This window comes from Trachypithecus francoisi, unplaced genomic scaffold (genome assembly GCF_009764315.1).
Source record: "Trachypithecus francoisi isolate TF-2019V2 unplaced genomic scaffold, Tfra_2.0 Lachesis_group10, whole genome shotgun sequence".
NCBI lineage: Eukaryota > Metazoa > Chordata > Mammalia > Primates > Cercopithecidae > Trachypithecus > Trachypithecus francoisi.
The window spans coordinates 126,316,797-126,336,051 of NW_022681455.1; the positions used below are offsets into that span (position 1 = coordinate 126,316,797).

The 19,255-nt window shown below is 54.8% G+C and overlaps 1 protein-coding gene and 1 long non-coding RNA gene across 7 annotated transcripts in view; one reads left to right on the plus strand and one right to left on the minus strand.

Annotated features, from left to right (window-relative positions):
- GSE1 (Gse1 coiled-coil protein) overlaps nucleotides 1-19,255 on the plus strand; it is a 508,837-nt gene that overhangs the window by 377,561 nt on the left and 112,021 nt on the right. For 2 of the 6 annotated variants that reach the window (XM_033219208.1, XM_033219211.1), the window contains exon 1: nucleotides 9,517-10,227. The exons of the other annotated variants lie outside the window; for them this stretch is intronic. In XM_033219208.1, the coding sequence (XP_033075099.1) occupies nucleotides 10,191-10,227 (37 nt within the window). In that variant the 5' untranslated portion in view covers nucleotides 9,517-10,190. Of the gene's footprint in view, nucleotides 1-9,516; nucleotides 10,228-19,255 lie in introns of those variants that run through there. 6 annotated transcript variants of the gene reach the window in all.
- Nucleotides 6,890-9,329, minus strand: LOC117088152. Its single transcript, XR_004439015.1, has 2 exons — nucleotides 9,084-9,329; nucleotides 6,890-8,649 (listed from the first exon to the last, which is right to left on the minus strand). It is a non-coding gene; the product is annotated as an uncharacterized LOC117088152 (long non-coding RNA).

The following is a 19,255-nucleotide window of genomic DNA, read 5'->3' on the forward strand; positions in this document are numbered from 1 at the left end:
CTGTTGTCCAGGCTAGAGTACAGTGGCCTGATCTCAGCTTACTACACCTTCCACCTCCCGGGTTCAAGCAATTCACCTGCCTCAGCCTTCTGAGTAGCTGGGATTACAGACGCAGGTCACTATGCCCAACTAATTTTTGTATTTCTTAGTAGAAGCGGGCTTTCACCATGTTGGCCAGGCTGGTCTTGAACTCGTGGCCTAAGTGATCTGCCTGCCCCAGCCTCTCAAAGTGCTAGGATTACAGGCATGAGCCATCCCGCCCGGCCTGTTGTTAGTTAAACTCACACAAGCCCCCATAACAAAGAGGCTCAGCTTCACAGGGGTGCATTATATTATAAGTTGTACAGTAGATATTTATTTCTCAAGGACACGCCCACATAATGTAGGATTGGTGGGGAGCCAGAACAGGGGCCTCTGCCCTGAGCATCAGTTGATGGAGGTGTTGCTGTCTTCAGTATCTGTACTCAGAGTCATCCTGGGAGAAGGTGTCCATTACAAAGACCCAGGAAGGGAAAAACAGAGGCTCGCACAGGCAGCTCTTCCAGGCCGGGCCTGGACGTGGCCACTTATTCCTTCCACCACATTCTCTTGGCCAGAACTTGGCCACCTGGCCCCACCCAATTGCCCTAGAGGCTGGGATGAAAGGGCATGGCTTGGTAAGAAGCTGGCCACCAGGGATTCTTGTCATTACTGTCACTCCTGGCCCTGTGGGGCCTGCAGGCGTCTGCAAGGCCAGCAGTAAGAGGTCGACCCTCAGGAAGGCTGGCGGGCTATTTCCCTGGGCAGATGGCCACATCCAGTGATCTCGGCAGGCCAGTCATCCACCCAAAGCCTGGCTGGCAAATGTGTGTCACGAGGTAGTGAGATGAGAGGGCGGGCAGGTCCCAGTGGAGTGCTGATGTGAGTTTTGTGGAGGCGGGCAGCCTCACCACACGCCGTCCAAGGCCTCAGGACACTTTATCTCAATCTGAGTCCCTGTGACACACCTGAAGCATGGCTTGACCCAGCTGTGGCCCAAAGCATGCAGCTTCCAGACTTGGACAATGCCCAGAGCTTCCCAGGGCTCGCAGGACAGAGGGCATTTGACAGAAGTGACAGGATGTATTAGCTTCCTGTGGCTGCTATAACAAATTACTGCAAACTGGGTAGCAGCTTAAAACAACAGAAATGTATTCTCTCACGGAATGAAACTGAAATCAAAGTGTCAGCGGGGCCATGCTCCCTCCGGAGGTCCCACAGGAGGCTGCTTCTTGCCTCTTCCAGCACCTGGTGGCTCCAGGCGTCCCTTGGCTTGTGGCCATAGCACTCCAATTTCTGCCTCTATTTTCATGTGGCCGTCTCTCTTGTGTGTCTTCTCTTTTGTCTGTTCCTCTTTTTAAAAACATGTTTTTGGAGTAATATGATAGTTTAATAATTTATATAATTAATATGATAATACATTTATGTAATTTGTACAGATCAAACTAGTGTACTGGGGCTAGGTGTGATGGCTCATGCCTGTAATCCCAGCACTTTGGGAGGCCGGGGAGGGTGGATCACGTGAAGTCAGGAGTTTGAGACCAGCCTGGGCAACATGACAAAACCCTGTCTCTACTAAAAATACAAAAATTAGCCAGGTGTGGTGGCGTGTGCCTGTAATCAGCTACTTGGGAGGCTAAGGCATGAGAATCACTTGAACCCTGGAGGTGGAGGTTGTGGTGAGCTGACACCACTGCACTCCAGCCTGGGTGAAGAATGAGTCTCTGTCTCAAAAAAAAAAAAAAAAAAAAAATCCGTGTACTTGGTATATTTTTCTTTTCTTTATTCTAGAAATATTTGAGGCCGGGCGCAGTGGTTCATGCCTGTAATCCCAGGGCTTTGGGAGGCCGAGGAGGGCAGATCATGAGGTCAGGAGATCGAGACCATCCTGGCCAACATGGTGAAATGCCGTCTCTACTAAAAATACAAAAAAATTAGCTGGGTGTGGTGGCACATGCCTGTAATCCCAGCTACTCCGGAGGCTGAGGCAGGAGAATCACTTGAACCGAGGAGTCAGAGGTTGCAGTGAGACAAGATTGAGCCACAGCACTCTGGCCTGGTGATAGGGTGAGATTCTGTCTCAAAAAAATTTTTTTTTAAATTTTTTGAATTATTCTAGCTATTTTGAAGTGTACAATAGATTATTATGAACTATAGTCACCCTACTGATCTATAGAACACTAGATCTTTTTTTTATTTTTTAACTAGGTCTTATTTGTATCTAATTGTATATTTGCACCCATTAATCCACTTCTCTTCTGCCCTCCCTCCCCTCTACCCCTCCCGCCTCTGTCTTCAGGAGATCTACTTTCTCAGTTCCCACATATTAGTGAGACCATGCAGTGTCTGCCTTTCTATGTCTGGCCTATTTCATTTAATGTAAGAATCTCCAATTCCACACGTGTTGCTGCAAATGACAGGGTTTCACTCTTTTTTACAGGGGAGTAGTATTCCATTGCGTGTACGTACCACATTCTCCAGATTCATTTGTCTGTGTTGGACACCAAGGTTGATTTCATATTTTGGCTATAGTGAATAGTGCTATGATGAACGTGGGGGCACAAATGGTTCCTCTCATTAGAAAGACCTTTACCACTGAGTTGAGGCCCACCCTAATAATCCAGGATGATCTGGTCTGGGGATTCTTTTTTTTTCATGAGACGGTGTCTCACGGTGTCTCACTCGGTCACCAGGCTGGAGTGCGGTGGCTCAATCTCGGCTCACTGCAACCTCCGCTTCCTGGGTTCAGGTGATTCTCCTGCCTCAACCTCCCGAGTAGCTGGGACTACAGGCTCCTGCCACCGCACCCAGCTAATTTTTGTATTTTTAGTAGAGATGGGGTTTCACCATTTGGCCAGGATGGTCTCGATCTCTTTGACCTCCTGATCCGCCCTCCTCGGCCTCCCAAAGTGCTGGGATTACAGATGTGAGCCACCACCCCTGGCCTGGAATTTTTTTTTTTTTTTTTTTTTTTTTTTTGAGTTGGAGTCTCGCTCTGTCGCCCAGGCTGGAGTGCAGTGGCCGGATCTCAGCTCACTGCAAGCTCCGCCTCCCGGTTCACGCCATTCTCCTGCCTCAGCCTCCCGAGTAGCTGGGACTACAGGCGCCTGCCACCTCGCCCGGCTAGTTTTTTGTATTTTTTAGTAGAGACGGGGTTTCACTGTGTTAGCCAGGATGGTCTCCATCTCCTGACCTCGTGATCCACCCGTCTCGGCCTCCCAAAGTGTTGGGATTGCAGATGTGAGCCACCACGCCTGGCCTAGAGATTTTTAATTACATCTTCACAGACTCTTTCTAAATAAGGCCATAGTCACAGTACCAGGCAGATGTATCTTTTTTTCTTTTTTTTTTTTTTGAGACAGGGTCTTGCTTTGTCACCTAGGCTGGAATGCAATGGCACAAACACGGCTCACTACAGCCTCCATTTCCTGGGCTCAAGAGATCATCCTGCCTCAGCTTCCCATGTAGCTGGGACTATAGGCACACACACCACTAAACCTGGCTAACATTTTTATTTTTTGTAGGGACGGTGTCCCACTATGTTGCCCAGGCTGGTCTTGATCTCCTGGGCTCAAGCAGTCCTTCCACCTTGGCCTCCCAAAGTGTTGGAATTATGGGTATAAGCGCTGCACCTGGCCATGTGGGCATCACTTTTGGCAGATTACCATTCTGCCTGCACTGGAGCAGGCTGGGGACACCTCAGCCCCAGGATCCCGGTTAAATGCTCCGAAATGTGACAGCACACGTGGGTGGGGTGTGCCCTGTAATTCCCACCAAGCGAAGGTAAAAACAAAACCTGGATATGCAGAAGTCACCATGAGGTGTGACCGGACAGAAGTTCCCTTTTTTCTTTCAACCTCAGACTGCTTGAGACTTGGAATGTTCATAGAGGGTCCAGTGACCTAAGGACTAGAGCCAGACAGAAAGGGAAACAGGGTGTATCCCCTTCCTGTATGCCCTTGCCCGTGGTGACTGGCTGCACTTCTCTGGGCCTCAGCATCTTCATGCACAAAAGTGGGTGATGGTCATTGTGGTGTCCGTCTCAAGGGGAGGGGATGCTGGGGCAGGTCCCAAGTAAGATGACATCGTAGGAAAGCAGGCATTGTGGAGCCCCAGTGCACTGAGGCCCAATCAGTGGGAGCTACTATTAGCATGATTACCACTGTTATCTGAAAGACAGGACTAATGGCCGCTCTGCTCAGGGAGTCTCTGTGTGCCAGGCACTGGTGTAATTACACACATCTTCCTGGAGTGCAGGGGTGATTCGCCTCATTTTCCAGGTAAGGAAACTGAGGGTCAAAATGTTGATGTCACTGCCCGAGGGCACACAGAGAGTGGGGCGAGATGGAATTGAAGTCTGATTGCAAACTTTTGCCGATGGTAATGAACATGCACTTGGGAGCCAGCATGGGTTCCAACCCCAGCTCTGCCACCCACTGGCTGTGTGTCCTTGGGCAAGCTGCTTGACCTGTCTGTTCTTCATCTGGAAAATGGAACTCATGGTGACCTTGAACCAGATTGTCACGAGGATCCAATGCGCCATCCAGGAAAAGTGCTCAGAACAGCAGCTGGCACAGACTGAGCGCGCGGGAGCATCAGCTGGTATTATTACCCTAAAGAGGGAAACGGAGGCTGCCCACCCGAGGACAGACGGGTCATTCCAGGTTAGCCACACAGCTTCCCCGCCCCTCCCTTTTCTGGAATCTGGGGAGCAGTGCCCCTCTCCAGAGGGGGAGGCTGTGGCCTGGTCCTGGGGGGCCACCAGATGCCCATGGGCACAGCTGCCAGCCGAGGTACCCTGCCGCGTGCACTCCAGACCCCAGCCTGCAGCCTCAGTTTTCCCAGCACGTGCTGGGAGGCTATTTTTATTGCTCTCAGCTGACTCTCTTGGCCAGCTAGGCTGTCTCCGTGCTGTGGCAAAGGCAGCCCCGCTAGAGGGAGTCTGGGGACCCTCCATTCTGAAGGTGCAGCTGGTGGTGGGGGCCTGCCTCTTCAGAGTGGGGATCCGGCGGGCCGCATGCCGCCTCCTGGGAAGCAGCCCAGCCCCTGGCTTTTTTTCTCCCATTGAGAGATGAAGCAATTGTCTCTCTTTTTCTGCTGTGTCCAGAACATGACCCTATGCTGTGAGGGCCCATTCTTCCCTCTGACCTTGGGTGGGCTTGCAGCGTGGGCAGGGCTTTCTCAGGAAGGTTCGGGGTGAGTTTGCCCCTTGGCGTCCCCAGCCTTTAACAAGGGCTACCTGGAGGCACAGGTCTGAGTGGTCCAGCCTGCCCGGTTTCCTACCTCTTTTCCATAAATGTCCGATTCCTCCCCAGCGGTGAGCTGAGGGATGCGGACCGAGAGCATCACCACCACTGGGTTTTTCCGGAGAAGTGTGGGTGGAGAGACAGAGACATCCTTTCCTTGGACAGAATCCTTCTGGGGTGAAATCTTACGAAGAGCACTGCCCTTCTCACATGGGCACCTGGCACTCCATCCTGGTGTGGCCTAGACTGGTGGCCCCTGTCACCCCTAGCCAGGCCATAGGCACCCTCAGAGGCCCGGGGGGGGGGCTCCCCTGGGAATGAATGGCTGTAGTGATGGGTTCCAAAAACCACAGCCAAGCCACAAGGGCCAGTGGGAAGGGGAAAATCCTTCCCACTACCCCGTTCAGCCACATTGTGGCAAACAACCGGGCCATTCAATGGAAAGCCGCCCGGGAGGCCGGCGGCGGGGCACAGTGGCGTTGCTTTCTATTTCTCAGCTGTTTTGGCATCAGGTGGGCAGCTGTGGTGTAACCACCCTCCCATAGTGGGTCTCATATTTTCCCCCCTTACAAAGGTCCCTGTCACCAGGAAATGTCACTAACCTACTTTGAGACGCCCAGATCCAGGGCCAGAGGAGGCTGGGCTATCACTAGCATCTTACAGCTCTCCTTCCCAAGGGTGTGGCTAAAAGCAATTAGGACTTGGCCTGAGCACTTTAAGGTAATTCGATGCAGGCATTCAAATACTTATTAGGGAGAGATGTTTACCTTTGACTAGATCAGCCAGGAGCTGGCCCACCAGCATGCCCACTCTTCTCTGGCCCTCTCCTTTCTGGTCTGGCCTACCCACCGCCAGCCAGGCCTGGGGAGTTCTCCAAGCCCCTGCTTCGCCTCTCTGCGCTCAATTTCTTTCTTTCTTTTTCTTTTTTTTTTTTTTTTGAGACGGAGTCTCACTCTGTTGCCCAGGCTGAAGTGCAGTGGCGCAATCTCCGCGCACTGCAACCTCGGCCTCATGGGTTCACGCCATTTTCCTGCCTCAGCCTCCTGAGTAGCTGGGACTACAGGCGCCCGCCACCATGCCCGGCTAATTTTTTTGTATTTTTAGTAGAGACGGGGTTTCATCATGTTAGCCAGGATGGTCTCGATCTCCTGACCTCATAATCCACCCGTCTCGGCCTCCCAAAGTGCTGGGATGACAGGCGTGAGCCACCGCGTGGGGCCACCACGCTCAATTTCAATCTCAGGAGGGCCTCCATGGCTGTCTCCAAGTTCTCTTGCCTGGAAGCCAGGCTGATGGGAGCTCTGGACTAGAGATCCCTTTCCCGTTCTCCACAGGTGGCTCCCAGGAGGCAAGCTTCTTTCTAGCATCGTCTTCCCCACTGAAGCAGGGGAAGGGGGGCACCCAGCAGATTGGGGGAGCACCCCTCCCTCTGTACCATGCCTGTGATTGGCCCATAATTACAGGTTTATTGCCTGTACAGCTATTGTGTAATGACATGTTTGCAAATTAATTTTTATGGCTCCTGCCATTAGCATATACAGTAGAGGAAGGTTTAGTATTAATTACTACTGTTGTTCGTGTAATCCCGGAGAATTAAAAACCAATAAAAGAATGACAACAGAAACTGATAGTTTAGGGTCTTTTAAAAATAGTTTGGTCTTTTTTCCCCTAAGAAAGATGGGAGATTTTTCCAATTTGTGAGGGGTTAGCGGGTGGGCCGTAGCTCACCCGGTTGGTCTAACCCGCGTCCTGGCCGCCCCTCACCCCCCGCCCCCCAGGGGCGCAGATTGTGCAGCTCACGGGTGATAAATGTGTGATAAATGGGTGGGAGGGGGAAGCGGGGGCTGGAGCAGAGGCCCGGCGGGGCGCGCAGGGTGGGGGCAGGGAGGGCAGGTGCTGGACCCCAACCCCACCGCCCCGTTTGCCAGGCCGCCGCCGGCGGCGGGTGCAAGGGGAGGCGCAGAGAGCGCGCCGCCACGCAGCTCCGGAAACAAAGGGCCGCCGGCGCCGAGGGCCTGGCGCGACCTCCAGGGTCAGCGCGGGGCGGAGCAGCCAGAGGCTGGCGGCGGGCGCGGGCGGCCCCGAGCGGCCGGTTTCCTCCAGGTCAGCAGCTCTGGCGCCCTCCTCTGCGCCCGCGTGCGTTCGGCCGCCTGTGGGGAGGGGGCGCCAGGCGGGGCGCAGCAGCGAGCTGGGGGACTCAAAGACGCTCCTCGCACCCCAGGCGGCCGGGCCCCGGCGGAAGGCGTCCGCCAGCACGCCGCAGTCACCGAGCCGCTGGCGGCGGCGGAGAGGAGCGCCACCCCTCCCTTGGCTGCGAGCGCTCCGCCCAGCTCATTTAAGAATTTTTCTGGCGGGGTAGGCGAGGGTTTGGCAAGTGGCTTGGAGAGGTCAAAAGGCACGCCGCTCCCCCCACTCTCCCAAGCTCCTCCAATTTGCCCTCCGGAGCTTTTCTCTAGGGTATCGTATTCCGGGAGTTCAACTGTCATTTGAAGCCGCTGCATTTAGCAGGGACCCCGGGGCTGCCGCTGGGGACCCCTGATTTACGCAGTGGTTGGAGAGCGTTGGCAGGAACCCAAGCCTGGCGTGACCGCGGTGCCCCGCCATGCGTACCTGCGGGCTCAGGTCTGCTCCTCAAACCATGATTGTATCTAGGGTCAAAAGGTGACCCCTTAGTGTCACCAAGTCGTGATTCCGGCTAGTTGTGCCACTGAGGGGCCCCTCAGGAGGTAAAAGGGCTTGAAAATAAATTGTCACATCAAGAGGCAGCTTTGCAGCGTGCGTTTAAGAGGGGGGTGGGGGGACGTGGATAAATGGATCCTGTCTCTTTAAAATCGCTGGGCTGGACAATAAGCGCACAGGATGTGGTTTGGCGGCAGGGTTTTTTCCCCTTCGATTTGGGGAATTATCACATGGGGCCTTCTTGAGCTGGTGTGAAAGGGAGGCGGCGTGGGGAGGAGAGATACAGGCTCCACACTCAGTCTCTGTGCAGTTGATCGTTTTCTTAAACCAAATTAGCCGGGGCTCTCGTTACTATGGTGCAGCCGGGGCTTGCAGAATCCCAGTAATAGCATTTATTAGGTCTATTTGCCTGGAAGCATGCCTTCCCGGATCTGATAATGCACCAGTGCAGGGAGAGTGTGGGAGATGCTATCCAGCATTTGATTACACTTGCAACAGGGATTTTTAAGGGGTGGGGTGCGGGGTAAGGGGTGAGAGGAAAAGAAAGGAGGGAAACCGCTCGCCCGAGAGCTCACCAGGGCAGGCCGGCGTGTGCGTTGCCGCAGCCCCGCGTGGGTTCCACAAAAGGCGGCCCCGAGTCCCCGGGTCACGGTTTAGGGATTCTCCTCCCGGGTCCTGGCGGAGGGCGAACTCCCGGCTCCCGCAGCTGTCAGTCGTGGGTGGGGAGGGAGGGAGGACCGGCGGGCGGGCGGACGGCCAGAGCGCGGAGTTGGGCAGCCGGAGGGGGGACCAACGGCGCCCGCAGCCGCCCACTGTTTGCAAACGGCCCCCGCTTCGGCGCAAAGGGGAGCACCCTGCCTTCGGCAGCGCCACCCTCCCCGGGTTTGGAGAGGCGAGCCCGGCTTCCTGCTCCCCGTTCCCCGTCCGCATGGATCTGCCGCCCGGCTCGGCGGCCGCACGGGGGGAAGCTCGCAAGTGAAACTATTATTATCGCCATGCGAAGCATGGAGCTGCTGGAAGATGCCGCGTAGAGACGGAAGGAGCCGCCGCCGCCTTCAGCCGCCCGCCGCTGCGCCCCTACCCTTTCGCTTTCATTAGGGGAGACAAATCTGCTGTCAGGCAGCCAGCTTTCCAATTTACCGATAATGATTCTTGCATGAAAATTGATCGAGGGGCTCTCCACCGCCGTGCGCTCTCGCCTCCCCGCTCTCCTCCTGCCTCCTTCTGCCCAGGCGCCAGAGCCCCCGCGAGTTCTTTCTCCTCCTCCTTCCACCCCCTCTCTCTGAGTCAGTGGTGGGACGCCGGGCCAGGGAGATAACCAAAAAAACGGGGGGAGGGGTGTTGGTGGCGAGAGGGGGAGGGGAGCGGCTCCCCGGCCTGCTTTCTCCTGCCGGAGACTTGTTTGCAATCGCCGCCTCTTTTATTTACGAGAAGAAATCTCCCCCTCGGTACTTCTTGGCTGTTTGGGTATTAATTTTCTCCTCTCCCCTCTCCCGCTCGCCCCCTCCTCCTCTCCCCGCCACCCCGCCCCTCCTCACCCAGTAGCTAAGGGGAAACAAAACAAAGCCGATTTCTCCTTGGCAACAAGAGATACCCCCTCCCGCCGCCCCCCCCTTCCTTTTTCCTTCTGGTTCTGAACGTGAAACCCTGTTGGAAACAGGTCTCTTGACCCTCGCCCTTGACATTCAAATGGCTGAATGCAGGAGAGATTGCTACTCGCACGTCTTGGGGCTGTTTTTTTTTCTTCCCCCCCTCTCTTTTCCTTTCAAATGAGTAATCCCTGAAGATCTTAACCCCCCAATTTCATCACCCTCACCTCCCCCCTTTATTTTTCTCTCGCTCCTCTTCCCCGCCTGCTTCCCTCCGCCGTGCTCCCCCCTCCTTTTTTTTATTTGCATCTCAAGTCCAAAAGGCAGAAAATACACACGCGGCGAAGACACCCGGGCAGCCGTGGAGGCTCCGGCCCGTCCTTGGTCGTCAATTACCTCATTGTGGATCTGCCAGGGCCAAGGTGGCCGAAATTGCCCGGGCGCTGGTCGGAGAGAGAGCCTTTTGATCATCTTGGGGGGGGGGAAAGACTGATTTTTTTTTTTCGTCGCTCTCAGGATCGCTCTTCTGCCTTTATTTTATTGTTTTGGACATTTTTGAGCGCCGTGGCTTGAACGGTGCTTTTTTTTCATTCCTGGGTTTTAATATTATTTTTCTTCTTCATCCCTCTTTGGCCACTATGGAATTCTAATTTGAACCATGTTTGGATTGAAGCCGCCTCTGTATTACTTACCAGGTAAGCTAGCCGTGCGCCTCCCCGGGTCCCGCGCGGCGCCGGCGCGCCCGGGACCCTCCCTCACCCGACCCCCCTCCGCCAGACCCCGAGCCAGGGTCGGGGCATTGGGTCCGCCGGTGCCTCCCGCGGACGCGCGCGGCCTCGGATCCTCCAGCGGCGGTCAAGCGCGCGGTGTGCGCGGCTACGTGCGGCTGGGAGCGCCCACCCGGCCCGCCGCCCCCACCGCGCCGCCGCCGGGGGTTGCGCGTCTCGCTCCTTTTGTCTGCCCGGAGCCGGCTCCGCCGCGGCGCCGCAGCGAGCGGCCGAGGCACTTAAACCTTCCAAGGTGAATTAAGCGCCGAGTGTGAAGTTACTTTCCTGCAGGCCGCCCCGATCGGGTAGCATGCCCCCCTACCCCAATCCTGGAGCTTATTTCCCTCTCCCTCCAGCCAACCCCCTTGCGCGGTCTCGGCGCGAGCGTGGCTCGCCGGCCCCCCCGCCGCCCCCCTTCCTGCCTGGGATTCCCTGGAAGGTTTTATTCCGCCGAGGTCGGAGGAGGGGGCCGGGGAAGCTCAGGAGGATATTTGGCGTGGCTTCCTGTTTCCTTAACCTTCCTGCGCGGTGACAGCCGCTTGCCCTGTAACTTTCTGTTTCGGGGCAAGTAGCGCTTTCAGCCTGGAGGGGAGGGGAGGGGATTGACAGCTGGAGGTTTGGGGAGCCCCTCCTGAATTCACCTTATTTGGACTTCTAAATCTTAAAAAAAATTGAGTGTAGGCTAAATGGAAGCTAGTGATCCAGGAATTCAGGCAAGGGAGCCCTCGGTGGTGAACCCCAGGGCCCTCCCGCACCGCGCGCCGGCACCCCCACTCCTGTGCCCGCTGGGGTCGAGGAGGAACGCACAGGCCTGCCCCAGGTGGGGCCACGTGACCGCAGGTCGGGAAGGCTGTGCTGCGTGTGACCGCTGGTTGTAGGAACGAACGAGCTGATGTTATTTTTCCTCCCTCCCTTCGAGTTGATCCCCCTTAAGCTTTGACACACGGTACCTAATGAAGGTGGGGTGTGTGTGGGTGGGGAGAGTGATGTGGGGCTGTAGGGAGGAGAGGGGAAGTTCCTAGTTTTCCCATCCTGAGGCTTTTATAAAATTCTGCAGAAGACGCTGCCCTGGAGCTTTATTTCTGAATTGTTTTGCTGGGGAAAGGTGCACGTGGCCCGGTGTTCGGTTTCGGATTTTTTTTCTCTCTCTGTTCAGAAGATCCTGTCACTTTTGCTGAGGTTTCCACACCGCCCTGGAGTCCCCAGGAGGAGCATGTGGGGGAGGAAGGGGCCTGGACAAGACCCAGCTCCCTTGGATCTGGCCTTTGCTGCCCTAACCTGGGCAAACGTTTTCACTGAGTTAATAGAGCAGGGCAGAGAGGGTCACCAGAGTCCTACTGACTAAAAAAAAAAAAAAAAAAAAGACAGGAAAGACTCCTCCTTGAGCAAATCTGCACTTTTACTCTTTTTGAGTTTTGTGGTGTCTGTTTTAGTTCCCAGTAACTGACCAGGTCTATGTTTTTTCCTTCATGTAGATGCCGTTTTTATAGGAAGAATATTGAATATTTCCCAGCGTTTCCATTCCATTCTTGATCTCTTTTTTTTTTTTCCCTCCACTGCCTGAAATGCAAATCAACAACAAACAGCAAGCTTGGCTTTTCCCTCCCTTCCACACTTCCCTTAGCGGATCCAATCCAAATTAGAACCGGGAATCCCCAACTTAGTAAAATAAAGGTTGTAAGGCGAGGGCGGAGTGAGCCTTTGGGAACTCAGAGCCATCTCCCCCATGGGAAGATTCCAGGTAATTGAGGGCTGGGTCTGAGTCGCGCTGACATTCACTAGAGCCCTTTAACCCAAAATGTAATAGATCCTTAAAGCAGAGAGCTTGTGCCTCCCCGGCAGCTGTGCCTGCCTTGGAGGCACTCAGGACAAGCTTGTGCCAAGAATGAATCTTCTTAAGTACAGGGCGTCTTCAAAGCACAGGTGTTTGTAATCTATACCCCTCTTCACCTGCCACTGGAGGCTGCTGGTGCATATTTATTCATCAGGTGACCGATTTTCTATTTACACAGGGAGCCTCAGAAAGAGGAGGAGGAAGTGTCAGGCTGGGAAATTCAAAGCCATTAAGGAAGATCAGCCCAGGCTGGAGTAAAGCCCCCAGTGGTTAGGCAGGAGGGATGACTTTTGTCCTGACCCCCAGGGAGATTCAGAGAGGTCAGAAGTGGGGGGGGGGGCGTCGGGGCACAAGTAAATCTCAGCCGGTGGATGCAGGCTTTCCCCGCGTTATCGTTTTTTTTGGTTGCTGTATTTAAAGTCCCCACTGGGGTTTTACACTTTGTTGTCTTAGTGTAATATTCAGGGTGAGGGCTTACTGGGAAGAACCATGGTCAGGGGGTGGCTTTGCAGGGCTGGGGTTAATGCATTGAGAGTGATAGAAACAGCAGTGGCCTGGTTCTCTTTATGTTTTGAGATGGAGTCTTGCTCTTTCACCCAGGCTGGAGTGCAGTGGTGTGATCTTGGCTCACTGCAACCTCCTCCTCCCAGGTTCAAGAGATTCTTCTGCCTCAGCCTCCCGAGTAGCTGGGGTTACAGACGCCCGCCACCACACTGAGCTAATTTTTGTATTTTTAGTAGAGATGGGGTTTCGCCATGTTGGCCAGGCTGGTCTCCAACTCCTGACCTCAGGTCATCCACCCACCTTGGGCTCCCAACATGCTGGGATTACAGACTTTACATGTCCAGCCCTGGCCTGGTCCTCTTGAGTGCTCTCAGACCCTGTTACAAATGCTTTGTGGGCTCTCCGTAGATCTCACTTCCTCTCTCTGAGATAGGTGCTGCCATCCACCCACTTATCAGATGAGCAAAGTGAGGCCCAGGGGCTGAGCAATTGCCCAGCTTGGAAGTGGCAGAGCTGGGACATGAAGCTGGCTTCTGTCTGCCACACTGAACTGGGAATAAGGGGGCCCAGGTGCAGCAGCCAGCCTGGCTTGCTTCGGGCCTGTGGTTCTGGATGAGAGGCAGACCCGCCCCCACAGAGGCCTGACACTGGGGTGCTCTGAAGCCTCTTGGACTTGGTTTCTGTGCCTGATGCCAGATCCCAGATACTGCAGGGAGCAAGGGCCTGGAACCCGCCTGTCCAGCCATTGCCCCGGGGGCAGTTCACAGGCTGGCATCAGGCACCCGCTCCTCCTGTTTGACAGGTGAGAGAACTGAGGCTGGGCAGTAGGTTTGAAGTCAGGCTCTGCCTCTTCCAAGCTGTGTCCTTGGGCGGGTGACTGATACTCTCAGTTGAGTCTGTTTTCCCATTTGTAAGATGGGATCCATAATTGTATCTCCCTCAGGATCCGTGTAAGGCAAGGGTCAGCAATCCATGGCCCGGCCCATTGTAAGTCAAGTTTGATTGGCACACAGCCACGCCTGTTCCTCTGGCAGCTTTCACATTATAATGGCCAAGTTGAGTTGTGAGCAGAGACCATCTGGGCTGGCCACGCCTAAAATCTTTAGTTACTATCTGGTCCTGGGCAGAGAAAGTTTGCCCACCCTCTTGCAAGAAACAGAATGAGCAGGTCCACTGAAGATGGTGCCCAGGATGAAGTTAGCACTTGTCGAGTGATAACTATAATAATAATAATTATTATTTTGTCACGGTCACTATTGTTATTGAGGTAGAATTATTTGTAGCAAGTCACAGAGCTGCTCTTCTTCTTCTTTTTTTTTTTTTTTAATGAGACAGAGTCTTTCTGTTGCCAGGCTGGAGTGCAGTGGCACGGTCTCAACTCACTGCAATCTCCACCTCCCGAGTTCAAGCGATTGTCCTGCCTCAGCCTTCCAAGTAGCTGGGACTACGGGAGTGCGCCACCACGCCCGCCTAATTACTGTATATTTAGTAGAGATGGGGTTTCACCATGTTGGCCAGGATGGTCTCGATCTCTTGACTTCGTGATCCACCTGCCTTGGCCTCCCAAAGTGCTGGGATTACAGACATGGTCCACTGCGCCTGGCCAAGTCATGGAACTTCTTAGTGGGGACCTGAACTCTTGTCTTTGGACCAGGCCTCTTGCTGCCATGGTTGTAGTGTCTGCCTCTTGGTGCTTCTTCACTGGCCAGGGGGAAATGGTAGCTGTGAGGGGATGCTGACTGCAGGGAGAGCAAGGTGCAGGAGCGTGTGTGAAAGGAGATGGGGCTGGTCGGTGGGAGGGCACAAAGTGTGGCCTCCACCTTCCTACAAATGGGGCGACTGGGAAATTCAAACAGGGTTCCCTTCTCAAATCTTCCTCTGTATGTACATATGCCTAGATACCCCCTTTCCTGAACTCCACCAGGCTGCTAGCCCCATGCTGGCGCAGACTGAGTGTCTCCTTTTTACCAGACTCAGTGCCAGGCCAATAATAACAATCTAAAAATAATAATAATGAAGACTGGGCAAGGTGTCTCACACCTGTAATCCCAGCACTTTGGGAGGCCAAGGTGGGTGGATCACTTGACCCCAGGAGCCAGAGACCAGCCTGGGCAACATGGTAAGAACCCCTCTCAGCCGGGCGCAGTGGCTCAAGCCTGTAATCCCAGCACTTTGGGAGGCCGAGACGGGCAGATCACAAGGTCAGGAGATTGAGACCATCCCGGCTAACACAGTGAAACCCCGTCTCTACTAAAAAATGCAAAAAAAATTAGCCGGGTGAGGTGGCGGGCGCCTGTAGTCCCAGCTACTCGGGAGGCTGAGGCAGGAGAATGGCATAAACCCTGGAGGCGGAGCTTGCAGTGAGCTGAGATCCGGCCACTGCACTCCAGCCTGGGCGACAGAGCGAGACTCCGTGTCAAAAAAAGAAGAACCCCTCTCTACAAAAAATGCAAAAAAAACTAGTCAGTCATGGTGGTGCATGCCTGTAGACCCAGCTACCCAGGAGGCTGAGGTGAGAGGATCACCTGGGCCCAAGAGGTTGAGGCTGCAGTGAGCTGTGATTCCACCACTGCACTGCAGCCTGGACGACAGAATGAGACCCTGTCTCAAAAAAAAAAAAAAAAAAAAAAAAAATTAATGAGGAAGAGGCAGTGGCTGCTTTGTCTACTGTTCCCATTCCATGCCAGACACGGTGCTTCCTCAAAACAACTCTGGGAGGTCAGGCTACTCTTTTCCCACTTGACAGCCAGGGAAACTGAGGTACAGACAGGTCGAGGTCACATGTGCAGTAAATGGTGGAGCCAGGCGCTGATCCTGGGCAGTCTGGCTCCAGAGTCCCTGCTTCATAAATATTTGTTGACCGTGTTGAGTGGGAGCTGGCCGCTGGTATTGGCCGCGGCGCCCTCCCAGCCCCTTATCTGGTTCCTGTCGTTTCTGGAGGGAGGACTGACTCCTCAGCCATCAGCTGACCCCACCCCAGCCCCACACTGAACTCTGGGTGACTCTGGCCTTCCCTCAGGATCACTGTCCACTGCCAGAAAGGCTGCCCTTGGCCCTCCAGGGAGGAAACTGAGGCCCAGCGAGAGCTGGGGCTTGGCCCGTAGCCATGAAGCCTGCTGGTGGTTGCTCTAGGACTCAGGGTCCCCCTGGAACAGTTCCCTGCCCCTAGTTGCCTCCTGAGGCCAGAGCGAGTCATCAGTCTCTCATCCGGCCTGTCCTAGGCCCCTCTCTGACCATCCTGGGAGGGGCTTGCAGCAGACTGAGGTTTCTCCAGCCGAGAGCGGGGGTACCCAGAGTGAAGCTCGGCACGTGGAGGCCTCTGGGTTCTATTTCGCAGGCATCTAAACTGCTTCCAGAAAGTCAAGGTGTGAGGCAGGGTGCTGCTCTCTGCTCAGGCCCACCTGGGTTGGGGTTGGTGTCTGGAGGTGAGGTCAGGCTGGAACCCAACTCCCAGGGTGCTCAGAGCCAAGGCGGGGATGAGCCAAGGCGGCGACAGGGCACCCACAGGGACTGAGGTCGTGCGTAGCCTCAGGCTTGTCATGGGATGTTAGCAAACCATAGCTGTGGTTCAGGAACCACCCAAGACCCGCTCTGGGGGCAGGTTAGGCCTAATGGGATCTGACTCAGATAAAAGGAAACATGGCTATTTTAGCTGTGATTGAGAAAGCTGCTTATTTACAGCTCAGAAACTCAGCGGGGACAGGCATTTCGGCTTCCATCTAGCACTTTCCAGGCAGTCACTAATTAATCTTCCGATACCCCTGAGAAATGGGGAGGCCGCCACGGTTCCATCTGTCGGCTGGGAAAGCCGGGGGCCCTTTTATCCCAGCTGCGGCCCAGCCCTTCTCCGAGGGGCCTGTTCTGGTTCCCACCCCCCCCGCCCAATTTGGTTCTCATTAAGGTTTTTTTCTTGCTTAAACGTGTTGTTGTTACGCCATGGGTGGGAATCTGATACAGTCCCGCTGGAAACTCTCTTCTTATCTCCTTGACTCTGGAGACAGAAGAGGTTTCTTTGTACTCTGGAAGCAAATGGTCATTATGTTACCTGGATTCTGGGGCAAGAATGTGTGTCCTTCTACGCAGGGGAAAGTGCAGGGTCGGAGCGGCAGGTGGTCCGAACCACACAGCTCCTGGACAGAGCTGGCAAGGGGAGGACGTGTCTGGACTTGGCCTCCTGCTTCGAGCCTGGTGCTCCGTGTCGCTTGCCCGTCTTCCCGCTGGACATGGACATGTGTCGGGGGAGCGGTCCCACGGGGGTTCCCTCTCACCAACGTCAAGTGTGATGGAGTCACCTGGTCTACCCTGGCACTGTGTAGATGAGAACACAGCAGTCAGGAGACTTCACAGGGCCTGTTGACTTCAAATTCTCTTCCTTAGACTTTGGAGGAGACTGGGAGGGTAGAGGCAGCCTCTCCATCAACTCGGGTGCGTCCTGTCTTACTCTGGGAAAATCATCTCTGTGGCCCTAACATAGCCTTTCAGGAAGGACGGTGAGATCCCCTCTTAGGGGACCTCCTCAGCCAAGCAGATCCTTATCCCTCTCTGGGCTTGTCCCCCTTTGGTGGTCTAGCTGCAGGATCAGCAGAAATTTTGAAGCCATAGGGGTGCCGTGTATTCGAAGGGGAGAAGGGAGTTCGGGGGCGAGGGAATAAACATCCATGCAGTATCCTCCTTTTTTTTTTTTAAGAGCTCCATATAGATTTAAAGTCCTTTTGTTAATTTAAGAACATAAAACCGTGTGATGTATAGTTTGGTTTGCTTGTAAAATTACTAAGTGTGGCATATTTAGTGCTGTGAAAGCTTGGGGTAAAAGGGAAAAAAATCAGTGAGAATTTCTTACAAGTCTTTAGGGGAAAATGTATTTTTCCGGCTTTTTCCCACTCATGCCAGGCCCTCCGCAGCTGGGGTTGGGGCTGGTCATTGCCTTCAGCCCCAGTTACAGCTTTACTGGAAGCCTGGAGGGGTACTGGGGCTGAGGGATTGCAGGAGTAGGGCACTGGCGGGGTTTGGGTAAAGCCAGGTCCAGGTCTCATCTCCAGAGTGTGATCCCACCCTGTCCTGGAGCCCAGCCCTGCCGGAAGCCCAGGCCCTGAAGGATCCAGGCAGCTCCATCCTCCGCTCCCTCCCGCAGTGAGACAGGAAGCGCCCTCTGACCAGGCCTGGACCGCTGCCCAGTGGGCATTTGGCTGCTTGCTCAATGGCCTGTGGGGTCAGGAAGTCATGGAACATTGGACTTGGGAGGGACCTCGGAGGTCAGACGGGCTGTCTCTCTCTTTTCTGGATTTGGGGGTCTCATGGTCACCTCAGGCTGGGCAGGTGCAGGTCATGCCCCTGGATGGGACTGGGCTGTGCCACTGTGGCGAGCTAGGATGTTGTTGCTTTTCACACAGAACACGTGCCTGTGACCTAGTCCTGTCCTCTGAGGACACAGACCAAGCCTCCCCTTCCTGAGCACCTCCCATCAGGCCCCCCACGAACTGGGCAGGGCCCGCACCAGTGGGTGCTGGACACTGTGCTGCGTCTGTCCACTGGGCAGGAGCAGCAAAGGAGGTCTGTGTTTTATCCATAAGTCACTTTGGGAACAGACAGAGAGCTGAGCAAAGATGGATTGCTCTGGAAACCCCTAGAAGCATCCTGGCAGAGGGAATCCAGGAAGGCTTCCTGGAGGAGGTGGCACTAAAAGCAGGCTTTGGAAGTATGGAGCTCCAAGGTGAGTGACGCTGGGAGGAAGGAGGCAAACACAGTGGAGAGAGATGAATAGAAATAGGGAAACTGTTCTTACAAGACTCAGCACATTAGGTTCATGTCGGGTGTGCTGGGAGCTGGGTATGGGGCCATCCCTGCCCACGTGGTGGTGTTGGTGGTGGTGTGTGGGGGGCATGGATTGAGTAATCAGGGTGACAAGTACCAGTGCTGAGAGGTATGTGTAGAATTTTCTGGGCGTGCAGAGGAAAACAGTTTGGTTTGAGATGGGGGTGAAGGCTGTGTCCAAGAAGGCCACAGAGCGGAGGTGACATTTGAGCTGTCCTTTCTACTCTGGGGAAAGCCACATTCCTCACCAGTGGGGACTTGGCAGGGAAGGCTACCACTCCTGCCCCACTGCTCAGCAGCACCCTCTGGGGTGGGGCTCTGAAGCCTGTACGTCCTTCAGAGGCACCATGGGGTCCAGAGGGTATCTGGCAGCAGGGCTCTTTCCAGAAACTGAGGAACAGTAGGAGAGTGTGCAGGCAGACGGAGCCTGTGCGGAAGAGGTAGCTGTGCCTATCAAGTCTGTTCCCTGCTCCTCCCAGGCCCTGCAGGCCCGAGAGATAGATGCATGAGGCCCAGTCCTTGTCCTCAGAGAGCCAGGGGTGTGGGAGTATGGCGGACGGGGCCCTTCACAGCTTCTGGTGGGAAGCAGAGCCCAGAGTTTAGGGGTGGGGAGAGGGTGGCCAGGGGGTGGTAGAGGGTGGGAATGAAGCCGGGGAGTGGGTCGGAGCCACATCTTGGAGGGTCTTGAATGTCATCAAGCCAGTGACACATGAATTGATTCTATTGTCAGTGAGTGGGAACCTGGGTTCTTAAAAGCAACCAACTTGGCCGGGTGCGGTGGCTCACACTTGTTATCCCAGCACTTTG